Source organism: Typopeltis vanoorti, chromosome 3 (genome assembly GCF_054136105.1).
Source record: "Typopeltis vanoorti isolate ZY-2024b chromosome 3, IOZ_Tvanoo_1.0, whole genome shotgun sequence".
NCBI classification, from domain to species: domain Eukaryota; kingdom Metazoa; phylum Arthropoda; class Arachnida; order Uropygi; family Thelyphonidae; genus Typopeltis; species Typopeltis vanoorti.
Genome location: NC_143551.1, coordinates 99,612,236 through 99,630,951, shown reverse-complemented (window position 1 = coordinate 99,630,951; position 18,716 = coordinate 99,612,236). Strand labels below are relative to the sequence as shown.

At 35.6% G+C, this 18,716-nt stretch overlaps 1 protein-coding gene across 1 annotated transcript in view; it reads right to left on the bottom strand.

Moving 5' to 3' along the window:
* The window catches only part of LOC150108414 (sodium- and chloride-dependent taurine transporter-like), a 197,300-nt gene that overhangs the window by 50,607 nt on the left and 127,977 nt on the right, over positions 1 to 18,716 (bottom strand). The window contains exons 6-9 of the mRNA XM_090390462.1: positions 17,879 to 17,982; positions 17,577 to 17,701; positions 1,807 to 1,919; positions 326 to 463 (exon numbers count right to left, since the gene is read on the bottom strand). Coding sequence (XP_090246588.1) covers positions 326 to 463; positions 1,807 to 1,919; positions 17,577 to 17,701; positions 17,879 to 17,982 — 480 coding nt within the window. The remainder of the gene's footprint in view (positions 1 to 325; positions 464 to 1,806; positions 1,920 to 17,576; positions 17,702 to 17,878; positions 17,983 to 18,716) is intronic.

Below are 18,716 nucleotides of genomic sequence, written 5' to 3'. Positions count from 1 at the left end.
TAAATATACGGAATGTAATATTTATATGTTTCCTTCATTAATGAGAGTTCTGCTATTACTCACCCCAACAAGTTTGAATCAAACAAAATACATGTTTACATTAAATTACAGCAGGGTTGTGCATGTTGTTTCTTTGTATCTACAGATACTTTTACATAAAAGATGTGGCAGCCCTGTTAATATTGAAAACAACAACAAAAAAAAAAGTGGGGGAGGGGGAAGAACAACAGACTTAATTTATTTCAAAACTGCTAAATGAGGATATATTTTTAAATACAAAGACTTACTTATATAGCTGGCATAAGGAATATTTTATTCAACTTACATTTGTAACCATGGATAGACCAATGATGAAAGAAACAAAACAAGTTCCAGCAATGAAATATTCTCTATTATAACCAACCCGTAAAATATGAGGAAACAGATCCACAACGGCAGTGACAAATCCTTCAATTGCAACGAACTACAGAAAAAAGAAAAAAAAACATAATATTTTACTGATTTTATGTAATATACTCATTTTCATTGCATCAATATATTTCCACAAAACAGACTGATTATTATTACCATCATTATTATGTACAATAGTGAATAAATTATTCTGAAAAAGCCAAATTTTCGTCAAGTTTTTGATTTTGATTTGGCTTTTGTTTTGGTTTTGGTTCACATTTTGGTTGAATATTGTATGTTTTAACTTTTCTGCAATGTTTATTAATAGTGTTTGCATTTTTAATAGTGTAAATAAGTAGACATTCACAGTGGTTTATTCATTTTGTGTAACCATAAAATAGACCCATCTCCAAGAAAGGTTTCAAGGTGCAGAAATAAAAAAAAAAAAATGTGTTCTACATTGGTAGAATTCATGCCTAAGCAAATTAATGAACTTATTATGCAAAGTTGGAGTATAATTTTTGTACTTATTTTCTGTGAAATTAAAATTTTTCTTTAAAATGTGAGTATTCGGATTAATTTGTTTGCTACTGTAAATATCTTTATATGTGTGTGTGGATGGAGCACCTGCTGTGATGAGATGTTGGAAGTGTCCATAATAATCATGATAATAATAATAAAAATAACAAAATGCATATGCAACTTCAAAACAGTCCATTAAACAAGCATTAAATTTCACATAGTTCTTTATTATGCATTTTGAATGCAAGAGCATTGCTGTATACAATTTTATCATGCTAGAATAAATCTATATAGTTGACTTTTACTATAGTAAACATTCACTATAATTAACCATCGAAAGGCACTATTCATAACTCCATAAGTGAAATGCTGTTCTAAAAGAAATTTACTATAAAAGTATTATTGTGATCTGTACTAGTTTACTATACCCTGTATCTTGGCCAGATGCAGGGGTGCGCCGGTGTGTGCAATGCACACAGGTGCCAGAATAGTAAAGGTGCCAAAGAGGAAGAAATATTTTAAAAAAAACGTTTTTTTAAAGTGATTTTTTTATTGGAGAGGGAGGTGGGGAATAGGGGTACCAACTAAAGTTTTGCACACAGGCGCTGGACACTACTGGCGTGCTACTGGGTAAAGGGGCGCCAACTAAAGTTTTGCACACAGGCGGCAGACACTACTGGCACACCCCTGGCCAGATGTATAGAATATTAACACTATGTAATGTGAAGTTTTATATTAATGATTTATTCAGAGAAAAAAAAGTTATTTGATTATATTCAATATGTAATAGCATTTAAATTTACATATATACATAAAAGATCGATTATATAAAATTTACTGATTTATCAAAAGCTATTCTGACACTCAGAAATGAGCTTTGATATGAATACTCACTTGACTATCTAATCCTAGCATCAAGATCATAAAGAAAAATAGAATGGCCCAAAGAGGAGAACATGGCATTTGAGTCACAGCTTTAGGATATGCAATAAATGCTAATCCAGGACCTACATATAATAAAAAACTGATTTAGTACTATTTAATTACAAAATAAAACAATGACCAGTAATCAAATAAAATAAGTTATTAATCCCAAAATAAAAATTCATCTGATGCTCTTTTTATTCTCCACAGAGAGTAAGCAGAAGTCTTTTAGCCCCAATGTTTTAGAAATCAGTAGGAAGTAGATCTTAACCCTTAATCATCACCAGTAGTTGAGTCCACCTCTACCATTAATCATTGATTTGAAGATTTAGGTGATGAGGTATGGCAGACAATTACTGCCAACTCATGTTCTTAAACCTAACTGATATTATTACTGTCTGAGGTAGTATAAGTTTTACAGTCTTTTTTTGAGTTAAAGGGATGAAAACTAAAGTTTTATGGAGGGTAAAAACCTACTTGTCTAATGAATTAGGTTCTCTAGTTAGCAATAAGAAACCAACCTATATCAATTTCTTTTGCCTACGTAGTATTATGGAGGTTGATCATATCTCCTCATCCATCCAACCTAGGACGGGTTGAGTTCCCCACCCCTGATGAGAAGGCTTACAGTTAATTAATGCAGCCAGATCGCCACTCCTTGCTGCATTCCCTAAGGACAACAACATTTCTGCCTGTAATCTGTGTGTGAAAAACCAGAGTTTCTGGAAGAAAAAACTCCCTACATCCGTATGAGACTGACTAACTCACCTTTATGTTGTAATAGATTTCACAGTATGATACGAACACAGATAGATAAGAAAATAACTATTTATTAACTTAAAAACTAATATTTCGCTGGTATTATATCCAGCATCTTCAGAGCACAAAGTTTGTTACAAATGCAAGACAACCACAATCCGGTGTAACAGTGGGGCTAGTATAAGTAATTGCAGCATGCAACACAAGACTAAAGTCCTAATATGGCACCATCTAGGTTAAAAAAAAAAAAAGTTCAAAGTTTTGAAAAAGTAGTCCAAATGATAGTCTTAGAAAGTTTGAAAAAATATAAAATAAAATAAAAAAATAAAAGTAATAAATATTAATTTGGTCTTAAGATGACTGTTATGTTTTAAGGCTTCTGTTGATTCCAGGAACAACCTCTCCGACTTGTAGAAGCTTCTGTGCATTACTTTTGTTTCTTTCCAATTGATCCTGTGTGCAGGGGTATCCAAAGCATGGTCTGCCAGACTCGACTTGCCATAGCGAAAGTGTTGGATATATTTTTTGTGTTCACTGAGGTGGATGTCCACAGTTCTTCCTGTCTGTCCATAGTAGGCTTGATGGCAAGAACAGAGCACTTCATAGACTCCTGGATGTGATAAAGGAGTGCATTTGTCCTTAGGTGAATGGATGAGAGTTGCTAATTTTACATAAGGTTTAAATACTGTGCATAGTTGGTGTTTTTTTAAGCACCCTAAATATCTTTTCAGATGTGCCTTTAATGTATGGAATGGTGATAGTTTTGTTGTAGTCTTCTGTGGTAGATAGAGGGTATTTATGGGTAGCATTTAGTATGTTATCTATCTTATGGGGATTATAACCATTGGTTAAGAAGATGTGACGTAGGTGAGAAAGTTCAGCAGTGAGAGCAATGTCATTGGGACAGATTGCTCTAGCTCTATGGGTTAGTGTTTTTAAGATACCATATTGTTGAGAAGGGTGATGGTGTGATTGTTTGTGTAAGTATCTCCTTTTTGTATGTGGGTTTTCTATAAACCGAAAATGATAAGGAACCTTCTGGAAGACATGTGATCCGTATGTCCAGGAAGGGCAAGCAGTCATTGGCTTCTAGTTCTATTGTAAAGTGGATTTTAGGGTGCTGGCTATTTAGATGCACTAAAAATGTATTCAATGTGTCTGGGCCATGTGGCCAAATAGCAAATGCATCGTCAACATAGCGTAGGTAGAGACTAGGTTTGAGAGTGGGTGTGTTGATAGCTAATTTTTCCAGATGTTCTATGTAGAAGTTGGCTAAGGGGGGGGGGTGAACCCATAGCTGTCCCATCTAATTGTTTGTATATTTTCCCTTTCCATGTAAAATAACCTGCCTGTACTGTGAATTTAAATAGCTGAAATATATCTGGGGGGAGAAATTGTGAATTTAGTAAGTTAAGTGTTTCAATCAGTGGTACATTAGTGAATAATGAGGTGATATCAAAACTCACCATTAGGTCTGTACTATTTAAGGTGTGGTTTTCTAAAATACTTTTTATGGATAGAATTTTTAACAAAAGAGGGAGAATTGTTTGTGTAAGTGGTTAGTGATTTTGCTAAATGTTTAGCTAGTTTATATGTAGGACTGTTTATACTATCTACAATAGGATGCAAAGGTATACCTTGTTGTGTATTTTGGGAGCACCGTATATTCTGGGTGTTTTAACGTGCAAGGGTTTGAGTTTTTTGACAATTTCTTTTGGACAGGAAGTGATTTTGTTCAGTAACTTGCACACCTTATTCTTTTGTGAGTTGGTGGGATCTCGATCTATGATTTGATATGTAGACCGGTCTTGGAGCAGTGCATGCATTTTGCTTTCATATTCTGCTGTATCCATTACTACAGTGGCATTTCCTTTGTCTGATTTGGTTATTGTAATGTGGTTATTATTGCGTAGTTCTTTTAGAGCTATTATTTCTTTATGTGGGATGTTATTTTTGGGAGGCTTAGAATGGATAAGGATATTGGCCACATCTAACCTAATATTATTGGTTATAGCTGGAGGCAAGTGGTAAATCCCACGTTCAACGGAAGCCATTATTTTGGTTTTAGGCACATATTTAGGAGTAACGGCAAAATTGTGTCCAAGAGTTAATGCACTCGTGGCCTCTTTGGATAAGGTTGTCGATGATAGGTTCACAACGACACCATCTTGATGAAATTGCGGCCGCTGTGTAACATTGCATTGCTGGAGGATTTCAAATTTTTTCTGGTGTCGGTTTTTAACTTTAGCAAATTCTTTATTGGCTGTCAAGTCGGAGATTCTATCCAAGATATCCCATAGCTGTGGGTTCAAAATGTCAGATAATATATCACGTAGTACACTGATGGAGGAATTTATTTTTGAAAGTTCTCGCTGAGTAGTGTATACCTGTTCTCGTAATAATGCTAAACTCGCTCTTTTATAAATACGTTGGGCTTTGGCTGAGTGAAACTTGTTCCTAATTTTTATACAGTTTGGTATCAAATTGGTATCTCGGCACATTTTTAAGAAGGCTAACCTGTTCAGTTGCCGCACCAATTTTACTTTCCACTTACCGTATTGTCAGGCCTTATGTACGATGTTACCTCCGTGAAGAATATTTATACGCATGGATAGGCTTATGTGTTCGTCAGACATGTTGTGTATGATATGAACACAGATGGATAAGAAAATAACTATTTATTAACCTAAAAGCTAATATTTCACTGGTATTATATCCAGCATCTTCAGAGCACAAAGTTTGTTACAAATGCAAGACAACCACAATCCGGTGTAACAGTGGGGCTAGTATAAGTAATTGCAGCGTGCAACACAAGACTAAAGTCCTAATAGGGTGCCATATAGGTTAAAAAAAAAAAAAAATGTAGTTCAAAGTTTTGAAATAGTAGTCCAAATAACAGTCTTAAAAAGTTTGAAAAAATAAAATAAAAGTAATAAATATTAATTTGGTCTTAGGATGACTCTCTCTCAAATCTTTGATAGATTTATACAGCCATACTTGTTAAGGTTTGGAGTATGTTTTAAGGCTTCTGTTGATTCCAGGAACAACTGCTCCGACTTGTAGAAGTTTCTGTGCATTACTTTTATTTCTTTCCAATTGATCCTGTGTGCAGGGATATCCAAATCATGGTCTTCCAGACCCGACTTGCCATAGCAAAAGTGTCAGATATATTTTTTGTGTTCACTGAGGCGGATGTCCACAGTTCTTCCTGTCTGTCCGTAGTAGGCTTGATGGCAAGAACAGGGACAAATGCACTCCTTTATCACATCCAGGAGTCTATGAAGTGCCCTGTTCTTGCCATCAAGCCTACTACAAACAGAGACAGGAAGAAATGTGGACATCCGCCTCAGTGAACACAAAAAATATATCTGACACTTTCGCTATGACAAGTCGGGTCTGGCAGACCATGCTTTGGATACCCCTGCACACAGGATCAATTGGAAAGAAACAAAAGTAATGCACAGAAGCTTCTACAAGTCAGAGAGGTTGTTCCTGGAATCAAGAGAAGCCTTAAAACATACTCCAAACCTTAACAAGTATGGCTGTATAAATCTACCAAAGATTTGGGAGACAGTCATCCTAAGACCAAATTAATATTTATTACTTTTATTTTATTTTATATTTTTTTCAAACTTTCTAAGACTATCATTTAGACTACTATTTCAAAACTTTGAACTTTTTTTTTTTAACCTAGATGGCGCCATATTAGGATTTTAGTCTTATGTTGCATGCTGCAATTACTTATACTAGCCCCACTGTTACACCGGATTGTGGTTGTCTTGCATTTGTAACAAACTTTGTGTTGTGTGCTCTGAAGATGCTGGATGTAATACCACCGAAATATTAGCTTTTAAGTTAATAAATAGTTATTTTCTTATCCATCTGTGTTCATATCATACCGTGAAATCTATTACAACATGTCTGATGAATACATAAGCCTATCCACGCGTATAACTCACCTTTAGTTGAAAGAGACTCAGATAAAGAATAAATTGGATTGATGAGAATTGGAGAATGTAACTTGGTTACATTTTATAATAAAGTGAATAGTACAATGCAGAGAGGATATGTTATACAGTGATTTATATAGACATTTCTAAAGCATTTGATAGAGTACTGCATGATAACCTATTACAGGTTATCATGTAGTGCTCTATCACATGGTTTGGTTGCAAGGATGGTTGATTGATAAGAGCTAGTAGGTTGTGCATGGGAATGCAGTCCCTCAAAAAGGGTAAATTGAGGAGTGGAATACCACAGGGTTCTGTTATGTTCTGGGACCACTATTAATTTATGTATTAATGATATAATTCAGGGTATGAAAGGAGATATACAAATGTTTGCTGACATGCTAAATTAGGAAAAGCACTGTGAGACAGTTCTGATGTGAGGTTGTTACAAGAGGATTTGAATACATTGCTCCTTTGGGCTGAAGAATGGGAATATCACTTCGGTGTTGATTAGTTTAAAGTTAAGCACTCTGGCTACAGAAGATGGAATGAGGTTTATATTTTATTATTATTATTTTACGTGGCTTCCCTCCGTGAAAGGTTGTAAATCTACAGTACATTAATATTGTGAATGGCTTAAAGATTTTTTTTCTATTTTTATTAATTTTTCTTTTCTGGAATTGGTGTATTGGAAGAACTTTGCTTCAGGTGGTGGTGGAGGGGGCTAAGGATCTTGGAATCCTGGTGGATAGGGAACTGAAGTTCAAAGTTATTATTATTATTCTTATACTAAGACCTGATGGAGTCAAAGACTCATCTAGGAGGTCTTTTTGTCATACACACAGCTCATCATACTGCACTTTAAACAAACTCAATTTTCTGCAGATACCACCCTCTCAGGAAAGGCATTCCAATCATTCACAACTCTGCACGCAAAAAACCTGCTTCTTACTCCCCTGATCACACCCTCCTTATACAGCTTCAGGGGATGACCTCTGGTTTTCCCCTGGTCTTCCACCATTTTCTGTAAAATCTCTTTTCAACATTGATCCTGTAACGGCCACTCACTAACTTGAAGGTCTCTATCATTTCATCCCTCCTCCTCCTCCTATTCACCAGACTCTGTAATTTGCATCTTCTCAACCTTTCCTCATATTCGACATTACAGAGATCAGAAACTACCTTAGTCAGTTGCCTGTGGACCCTTTCCAACATCTCTTCATTCTTTTGAAAGCAGGTAACCAAATCTGTGCACAGCAGTCCATGTGTGGCCTAATCAGAACATTATACAATGGAATAAGATCTCCTTACTTCTACATCTCAGTGTTCTCTGCATCATTACCAGAATTCTTTGTGTTGTCCTCACAATTTTGGCAATGTGTCCCCTAAATTTCAGATCCTTATCCACTATCACTCCTAGATCTCTTATTTCCTCCACCTCCAACAATATATCTGACCAAGCATAAGTTCTACATCCCACCTTTGTTTCCCAAATTTTCAAACCTTCATTTTGCAACACTGGATGTGCATCCCCATTCTCGTGTCCATTCACTCAATCTATTCAAGTCTTCATGTAAGGCCACAACATCTTCTCTACTCTTCATAGTTTGTCCCAACTTTGCATCATCTGCAAAAAACTGAATATCTCCATCCAAATCTTTGCCAATATCATTAACATACAAGTTAAACAGTAATGGCTCTAAAACAGACCCCTGAGGAACACCACTAGTGACTTTCTTTTTGGGGATACTGCTCCCTCATATACAACTTACTGATACCTATCAGATAGCTAGTCTCCAATCCAATGAACTAATCTAATATCCAAACCCCATCCGGTCTAGTTTGACTATCAACTTATCATAAATCTATCAAAAGCATTTGCAAAATCTAAGTATACTACTGTGTATCCCTCTCCTCTGTCCAATGATGCAATCACCTTATTGTAATAAGTAGATTACTAAAACATAACCTCCCTTTAGCAAATCCATGCTGTCCATCAAAGATAATATCATTGTTGTCAACCCAATTCTGGATACTGGTTCTCACCAGCTTCTCCAATACCTTAACCACAACATCTGACACATAGGCCTATAATTTGATGCTTAAGTTCTATCACCTCCCTTATGAAGTGGCTTAATCCTGCCCTCCTTCCACTCCTTTGGAACTCTCCAAAGGAGTGGAAGTGACCACTTGTGCGGTCACTTTGCAACAGTGTGAACAGTGTTGCAACAGTGGAACAGTGCTAGATTCATATTAAAAAAAATGTCAAGGCAGATGTCAACTCCCTGACACATTCCCTCAGAATACATGGTGATATATTATCAACTCCTACACCCTTATTAACATAAAGCTTGTTCAATTCCTCCATATACCTCTTGCTCACTTACAGTAAGTCTCTCCTCTACATCATCATCAACTACTCTCAATCTCTCCTTGAAGTCACATTCAAAAGAATGAAAGACCTTTTTGAACTGCTTGCTATGTATCTCCACTATATCTTCCACAACAGCTGTCCTTATACCATTTTCTCCAATCACTGTCATACTTCCATAATCATTCTTTTTTTTTTTTTTTTTTTTTTTTTTTTTTGCTGGCTAGATATTGAAAGAACTCCCTAGGATTATTCTTTTTGGCTTCATTAGCTAACTGCTGCTCATACCTCACTTTCGCTACCCTTACCAACCAAGTCACCTGCCGTGCATGGTCTTTGTAATCCTCATGGAACTGATTATTATCACTTCTCCTATGCTACCTGTATAATGCCTTTTTTCTCTGTATTGCATGCTTAATTCATTGATCATTGATCATCCAATGTATTCCAAGGGTCATAAGGTTAAATAAGGTATTCTGACCCTTGGAATACATTTAGATATTGCTTCTATTAGATAGTTCTTGAATATATCCCAAGCTGCATTGACCTCCTTTCCAGCTAACTCTTCATTCCATGCTACACCTGCAAGCTGTCTTCTGAGCTCTTCATAATCATCACATCTTGTAGTTCCACATATTCCCTTTTCTCAGAGAGATCCTCGCATTGCTGGTAACCACCCAGTTAATCACTTCATGGTCACTCTATCAATTGGAGGGTGACTGGACACCTCATTTATAATTACATCCTGTGATGAGATGATCAAATCCAAGACACTCAATCCTCGTGTGCCCTCTGTTACATGCTATCTAAGTTAGTTGTCCCTGAAAAAATCATCATCATCATCATGCTTGTCAAGGATTTAGATCTTCTAAGACTGGAACAGGCTTAGTGGCCTGTTCCAGTCTTAGAAGTCACGTTGAATCTCTTAAGAGGATGTCCTGGTTTTCTTTTTAACAGTGGTTTGTAATTTAAGGCTTGTTTTGGTAATCTTTCTGTTTTCATTCTTTCAACATGTTCCATCCATTTATGTTTATATTTTTTAATTTTTTCTATTACTAATTCCTGGTTTAATTCTTTCATAATTTTTGCATTTCTTTTGTGATCAAATAGAGTATACTTTGCAGTTTTTCTCATACACTTCATTTCAGCTGTTATTAATCTTTGTTTGTCTTTTTGTTTTATTGTTCAGATTTCACTTCCATACAATAGGACTGGTAGGGCTAATGTATTGTATACTTTCAGTCTGGTTTGTTTTTGAACTAGGTTAGGTTTAAATAGAGTTAATTACACCTGTTATTTTTAAATATTTCACAATTTTTAAGTTTATATCTTTTTTCATTTTCATATGCAATCATATATCCTAGGTAGTTCAATGAATTCACCTGTTCTAAAATCTTGTTATCTATTACTATTTTAGTTCTTACTGAATATTGTCCTTTAAAGGCCATTGTTTTTGATTTTTCTGTTGATATTATCATTTCATAATCTTTGGCTATCTCATTTAAATTTAAAATATCTTTCTGAAAGTAATCTTCAGAATTTGTAATTATTATTTGGTCATCAGCAAAAAGAAGAGTGTTTAAGTTCACAGTAGAAGAAAGTTTAATACCTTGATGGAAACTTTTATTCCATTTTATTATTATTTCATTTAGATAAATATTAAAAAAGAGTTGCTGAAAGAGGACATCCCTGTCAGAGTCTTAGTTTATCTCTCTCGTACATGATAATTGATAATTTAAACTTATTTGTATTTGATTATTTTCATATATATACTTATGATAGCTTTTAGAATATTATTTGGTATTTGGCTTTCTTTTAATATGTTAAATAAAATGATTCTTTTAACTTTGTCAAATGTTTTTTTTAAAGTCAATAAATTTAATCAAAAGGCCAGGTCTATACATGATCAACCTTTTCTAAATCCATTCTGTACTTCTAAAATAAAGTTATCAATTTATTTTATTAGTTTATTTAAAATTCTGCTATACATTATGTAACAGGAATTTAGAATACTTATACTTATATTTAGAATACTCTATAATTTTTGGGGTCATCTCTACTATCATTTTTAAAGATACGGATCACAATTGCTTTTTTTTCCATTCTATTCGTGGGTTACTTGTTGAATAGATTTTATTTAAAAATAACAGGAGTCTTTCTTTGAACCTTATTCCTGCATATTTACATAATTCTGAACCTAACTAATCTTCTCCAGGTGATTTTCCATTTCTTGTTTCTTTCAGGCTGATTTTTAATTTTTTTTAGTTATTTCCTTTTTAGTTTTGTCCATGTTCTGGACAAACATTTAATGTTTGTCCAGAACATGGTGCACAGTGCTACTGCTACATTGGATGAAGAGTTAGAGGTTCATGAAAATGAGGTAACTTGAGTCTCAACTCAGGAATGATACCACAGGAATGGAAGGATGTATGACAGTTCCATTGCTCAAAGGTGGTGCGAAAACTGATGTGTCTAACTACCGACCTATTAGTATCTCCAGTGTGGTAGTGAAGATTTTAGAGAAGTTGGTAAGAACTTGCATACAGAAATGGGTAGACAAGCATTCTATACTCTGCAGGGAACAGCATGGATTTACTAAAGAAAGGTCATTTTTAGCAATTTGCTCATATTTTATAACAATGTTATGGCCAAGTTGGATAAAGGGAATGAATACACTATGATGATGTTGGATTTTTCTAAGGCATTTGATAGGATATCACACGATAGGCTGTTGCGTAAACTGGATAATATGGTATTGGAATATAATCTATTGACTTGGATCAGGGGATGGTTGACAGACAGATATCAAAAAGTGGTATACAGTGGGTGTAAATCTTCCAGATTTAAGATAACCAGTGGTGTACCTCAGGGTTCAGTCCTTGGGCCATTATTGTTCAATCTATACATTAATGACATCAAGCAGGGTCTATCATCAGATTTGCAAATGTTTGCTGATGATGCGAAGATAGGCAGGGCAATCAGGGATGCTACTGATATTTAGCAATTACAAAATGATTTGAATAGACTGGAAATCTGGACAAACGAAAATGGTTGTCAGTTTTATGTTAGTAAGTGTAAAGTTATGCACTTTGTTGTGATTAGAGTTCCAGCGGCATATTATATTAGCAGGGTTATGCTACAAGAAACTGAAGAGGCAAGGGATCTTGGTGTATTGGTGGATAAGAATTTAAAGTTCAAAGGTCACATAGCAAAAGTTGCAAATACAATTCAGAGGATAATTGCTATGTTGAAGTGAACCTTGACATGTAAGGATAAGGAAGTAATTTTGCCTCTTTATAAGGCTTTGATAAGACCACACCTGGATTACTGTGTGCAGATTTGGTCTCCCGGGTTCCGAAGGGATAAAGAAGCTGTGGAAATGGTGCCAAGAAGAGTTACAATCACAGATTGCAATATGTGGATTGCAGATTCTGGTTAACAGGAGAAAGAGGGGTGATATGTAGAGGTCTATAAACTTTTGAATGGGTGTTATAGCATTTCAAATGATGAAATTTTCGTTATATGGAAGGCGGGGAAAGAACATGGGGGGAATCCATGGAAGTTAAGGTTGTTCTCAGTCAAGAAAGGGGTAAGAGCTAGGTTTTTCTCCCAGAGAGCAGTGAGTGAGTGGAATAATTTGTCCTTAGGGGTAGTGAGTGCATCTAGTGTAAATGAATTTAAGGGAAGGTATGATAGCTGGGTTGGGTAATTTACAGCCTCCCTTGATGAGTCCTTGATTCCCTGGAGGTCTCAGATAATAATAATAATAAATCTTTCTCTATCATCAAAAACTAAAAAACCCATTTTCTTTACTTCCAGTTGCTATCTCACCATCTCAGTCTATATTGCCATAATTAAAATTGCCCATAATTATCACCCTTTTCTTATTTGCTTGGCTAATTTGATTATACATTTCTTAGTCACTACCATCCACATTCTGATTTTCGTCACCTACAGTCGTTTCCGACCGTAGGTGACTTTGTGGGCATTACTCACAAAGTATTCCTGGTGAGGCTTTTATAAGGTAGTTTACCAGCTTCCCCACTCCCCCATTTTTAGCTGGGCTCGGGACCAGCATATGGCTGGGACGTATTCATGACTGTAATCCATGTGTGTTCACAGGGCTGGTTTGCCTGTTCTGGGAGACGAAAAACCCAAGTTTATGGATGAAAAAACTCCCTACCTCCGTATAAGACCATCCACATCACCAGGTCTATAAAAACATTTGACTAAGTATTTCATTCTATTTACCTCTATCTCACACCAAACTGCCTCAAAACCACTGGCACTATTTCCCTCTAACATCTCTACTTTGTATGGACATATCTCTTTCTCTATTATCAATAGCACACACCCCCTCCCTTTTTACCCTTTCTGTCTTCACAAAACATATCGTATCCTTCCATCTCTATTCCTCCTCATCCAACCATGTCTCACTTATTCCAACAATTCTTGGGTCAACAGACTCAATTAATGTAACCATTTCATTTGCTTTGTTTCTTACTTTTAGCATTTGTATACAAACACAGCAGGTCATTCCTGGTTTGATGTGACTTCATGTCTCGAGCCATTTCTTTTTCTCCTTATTCATCTTAGAACATTCTTCAAATCCAATTGTTTTCTCTTGATCCCAGGTCATCCCCTTCCCTTTTTGTCTACACATGCATTCACATCCTCTTGGAGCATCGACCTTTCTCATGTTGTGGTCCCCTGTGCACCCCATGCCACTCACTTCTTCATTCATACCACCTCTTCAATCTCTCCTATCTTACTCTCCTGTTCTTCGACATTGCATCCCACTTAATCAGATTCATTCTCTGTACTCACTTCTCTACCTTTGTAAGTTGTAAAAATTACCCAGAAAACTGCTGGAATACTGAAAAGAAAAAAAAAACACAATTATGGATAAGGAAGAGATAATTCCACTGTATAAGGCACTGATCAAGCTTCATTTGGATTTATATGCACAGATCTCAGTTGCCTGGTTATAATGGCAATAGGAAAAAAAAACAGTAGAGAGAGAGAGAGAAAGTGCAAAGATGCATAACTAAGACTGTCTCAGGACTCTGGAATGTTGATTATGAGAACAGATTAAGGGAATGTGGTCTGCAGAGCTTGGAAGATAGGAGAAAAGGTGATTTGACTGAGAGGTATAAGCTGGTGAGTACCTAATCATATAGATATAGGGGAATTATTACATGGATTATACCAGAACAAGAGGCCATCCCTACACTATACAAAAGTCATGTCAGTAAGGAAGTTAAAAGGAGATGTTATGCATGGTGGTGGTGGTGAATGAGTGGAATATGTTGCTGGAGTGGGTGGTGAATAAGTAAAATATGTTGCTGAAGAGGGTAGTGAATGCTCCAATGCTGAATGTCTTAAAGGCAATATATGACAGTTATTGTAATATGTGAGTGTTCAACCTCCCACAATGAGCCTTCCATGGAGGCTTGGAAGTAACACTACTCTCTAATATTAAATAAATAATATAAGTATATATAAATAATATAAGTAATTAAAAAAAAATATAGATGAAAACAAGAAACGGTAGGAAGTAAAACAAAAAATAATCCAAGTTTTGACTTTAATTTATACACCTCAATGATACTGATGATTAAACACTGAAAGTACATGTGCTTAAAGTAGATCCAATCCTCACCACCATTAGGGAAGGGGAAATCTTCCTTAGCAGTGAGAGGGATCTTGACTTACTTCATACCTCATCCAGTGAGTTTATCATTTATACTTTGGTTGCTGAAATATCAATGAAGTCAGCGTAATGCTTTCCAAATAAAAGTTTGATCAAAAAAAGAATGCATATAATGATGCCAGAAAAAAGACCCTAAATAAAATTCAATTTTGTTCTACAAATCAAACCAGAAAAGGTGTATCAATTGTATGTAGAAATATAACATTAAGAAAAATCTTCTCTGAGAACACTAATGGACTTTTGGACCAATGGAATTTCTTGTAACAAAAAGTTACAAGAAACTCAATCTGCATGTTTAATTTTACTCTGAGTAGGTTATCAATGCCTACATTTTCTGTACATTTTATTAAGATAAAAGATAAGATAAAAAATGTTATCTTTTTAGTTTGCAAACCATAACTGAATAAAAATCAGCTCATATTCCTCATTGCACTATAAGTGGAGTGCTGTTAGCAACAACTAGGAAACAAACAAAATTGGATGGATTAGAAAGTACAGTTTACACAAACCTTGTTTACATAAACTGTACATTAATGATCCTATCAATGCACTAACTGCTGAAAACAGATAAGGGATTCTAATGATAAATTTAGTTTAATCTTTTATCCAAGTGTGAGCAAACAAAGTTTGCGCCTGAAAGTATCTTCAGGACTGGGGTAAGGTAGTACAACACCGGGTGACTCGTAGCAAAGGTGGACCAAGCTAACATCACTCCTATCTCAGTATTTCCCATAATGTAAAACACATCTCCTTGTGGATATGCATAATGTTATGCATTAAGGGGAGGGCCACTACCCAGACTAGTTTCGAGGTCTCTATTGAGGTCTCTTCAGTGGGAGCCAGGCCCAGTTGTGGAGATACCAGGCAGAAGCAATAGCAAGGTCATCTCTACCTATAGGAGTTGCAAAAGGTGTGCCACCTTTTTATTAAATTACTCTGGATTTAGAGAAAGATGTTGAAAGTTTATTTTTCACTTGGTTAGACTATAATAAATTTAGTTTAATCCTTTATCCAAGTGTGAGCAAACAAAGTTTGCACCTGAAAGTATCTTTAGGACTGGGGTAAGGTAGTACACTACATAAAGAGTCCTTTCATGATGAAAGGGCTCTTTATGTAGACTTTTTCAATTGAAGATGAGCTAGCCAATCTATAATAAATTTAGTTTAGTCCTTTATCCAAGTGTGAGCAAACAAAGTTTGCGCCTGAAAGTATCTTCAGGACTGGGTTAGGTTGGTACACACCAGGGCAACTCGTTGCAAAGGTGGAGCAAGCTACCAACACTCCTATCTTAGTATCTCCTATAATGCAAAACACATCTCCTTGCGGATATGTCTAATGTTATGCATTAAGGGAAGGGCCACTACCCAGACCGGTTTCGACCTTTATTGAGGTCTCTTCAGTGGGAGCCAGGCCCAAGTCGTGATATCAGGCAGAAGCATTAGCAGGTCATCTCCACCTATAGGAATTGCCAATTGGTGTGCCACCCTTTTTTAATAAATTACTCTGGATTTAGAGAAAGATGTTGAAAGTTTATTTTCCACTTGGTTAGAGTATAATAAATTTAGTTTAGTCCTTTATCCAAGTGTGAGCAAACAAAGTTTGCGCCTGAAAGTATCTTCAGGACTGGGTTAGGTTGGTACACACCAGGGCAACTCGTTGCAAAGGTGGAGCAAGCTACCAACACTCCTATCTTAGTATCTCCTATAATGCAAAACACATCTCCTTGCGGATATGTCTAATGTTATGCATTAAGGGAAGGGCCACTACCCAGACCAGTTTCGACCTTTATTGAGGTCTCTTCAGTGGGAGCCAGGCCCAAGTCGTGATATCAGGCAGAAGCATTAGCAGGTCATCTCCACCTATAGGAATTGCCAATTGGTGTGCCACCCTTTTTTAATAAATTACTCTGGATTTAGAGAAAGATGTTGAAAGTTTATTTTCCACTTGGTTAGAGTATAATAAATTTAGTTTAGTCCTTTATCCAAGTGTGAGCAAACAAAGTTTGCGCCTGAAAGTATCTTCAGGACTGGGTTAGGTTGGTACACACCAGGGCAACTCGTTGCAAATAAACTTTCAACATCTTTCTCTAAATCCAGAGTAATTTATTAAAAAAGGGTGGCACACCAATTGGCAATTCCTATAGGTGGAGATGACCTGCTAATGCTTCTGCCTGATATCACGACTTGGGCCTGGCTCCCACTGAAGAGACCTCAATAAAGGTCGAAACCGGTCTGGGTAGTGGCCCTTCCCTTAATGCATAACATTAGACATATCCGCAAGGAGATGTGTTTTGCATTATAGGAGATACTAAGATAGGAGTGTTGGTAGCTTGCTCCACCTTTGCAACGAGTTGCCCTGGTGTGTACCAACCTAACCCAGTCCTGAAGATACTTTCAGGCGCAAACTTTGTTTGCTCACACTTGGATAAAGGACTAAACTAAATTTATTATACTCTAACCAAGTGGAAAATAAACTTTCAACATCTAGCCAATCTAATATGTAGGTAGCAGTTTTTTTGTTTGTGTTTTCCTGTACACTTGGGTTATCATCCTGCATGATGGCCAGAGAACACACAAAATACCATTAGTAGGTGGTAGATGGTGTAGCGTGTAGAAGATGGCTTATGTAATGTATTAATGGGCAGCAGATGGTGGCTTGCATAGCATGTAGTTCATGAATTAAGTATGATATTTGCTTTCTCAGTAGGCTGTGGGATTTGGCATGGAAGTTTGTAAATGTCTTTAGGACCACCTCTCTGATTACTGAGGTCTGAAGTGCCTTGGAAAAATTCCATGTTTGGTCTCTAAAGAAGAGAAACTGGATTATGTAACCTTAAGCCTGGGTATGGTACTAAACCTATGACAGGCTCCTAACTATGAGTGTGGATTAACATAAAAAAATCAATTTAAAGTTAATATTATATGTATTATACTTTATTCAAATTTACCTGATTCAGCAACTGCTTGTACAGGAACACCTAATTCATTTGCCATAAATCCAAGCACAGAAAAAATAGCAAATCCTGCATAAAGACTAGTACCACTATTCAAGCAAGCTATAAATATGCACTGTCTAGGAGAAAAAACAAAATAAAATTATGCCTCAATTTTATTATATTCAATATTACCTTAAGAATTATATGAAGGAATATTCTGCACTATTCTTCTTTTTAAACATGCAGATGTGCACAATAATTTATTCATAATGCAAATATAAAATTTGCTGGAATAAAAAGCAAAACTCACTCACTTGTAGAAGTTATTGTGAAAGTCATTATAGCTTCCCAGTGCTGTCATGCAACCCAGGGCAATAGCATATGAGAAAAATATTTGTGTTCCTGCATCTATCCATACCTATTATAAAAGAGATATAAAATAGATCTTTGTGAATAGCTTATATCTTACTTAAAAACGCTTTATTCCTATTTTATCAGAAAATCCCAACATATCAACATTATTTCATATTATTCAGTATTTTAAGGCTCATCTATTTTCTTTAACTCTTTGAGTGGTGGATTAAAAATATATATTTCACATCCTCCTATATCAATACATGAAAAAAAAAAAAAAAAAAAAAAAAGGAAGGCTGTTAAGAGAATGCAGTATCTCCCTGCAAAGGCAACATGTGTTTATGGCTTTTTGTTTTAATTATTTTACTATGGTTAAAATTGTTATTTTAACTGTAGTAAAAAATTGTTGTTGGTAGGTCTTGTTTTTAACAATCCGCTTGCATCATTTTAGGATCATCGTGGAATGTGTTGGATAAGGGAGATTCATAAATACAAAATTAATAAAGGAAAAACTCACAAAAAGATTATTTAATAGTATAATTTTCACCTGTGTGTCACAGGCATCTTAAGTACATTTTAAGCTCAAATTAAACAATAACTGACAATTCCAAAAAGTGCCACCTAAGTAGCTAGTGTAAGATAACTAAAAAGGTCAATAAATTTCCTAACAAAAATAAAATAAAATAAAATAAATAAAAAAAAATTATATATACAATAAAAAGTTAGGAAAGATTAGCTGAATTATAAAGTACTATCTCCCATAAAGGGGATAGATGTAAACCATCAGATCTGTTTAAG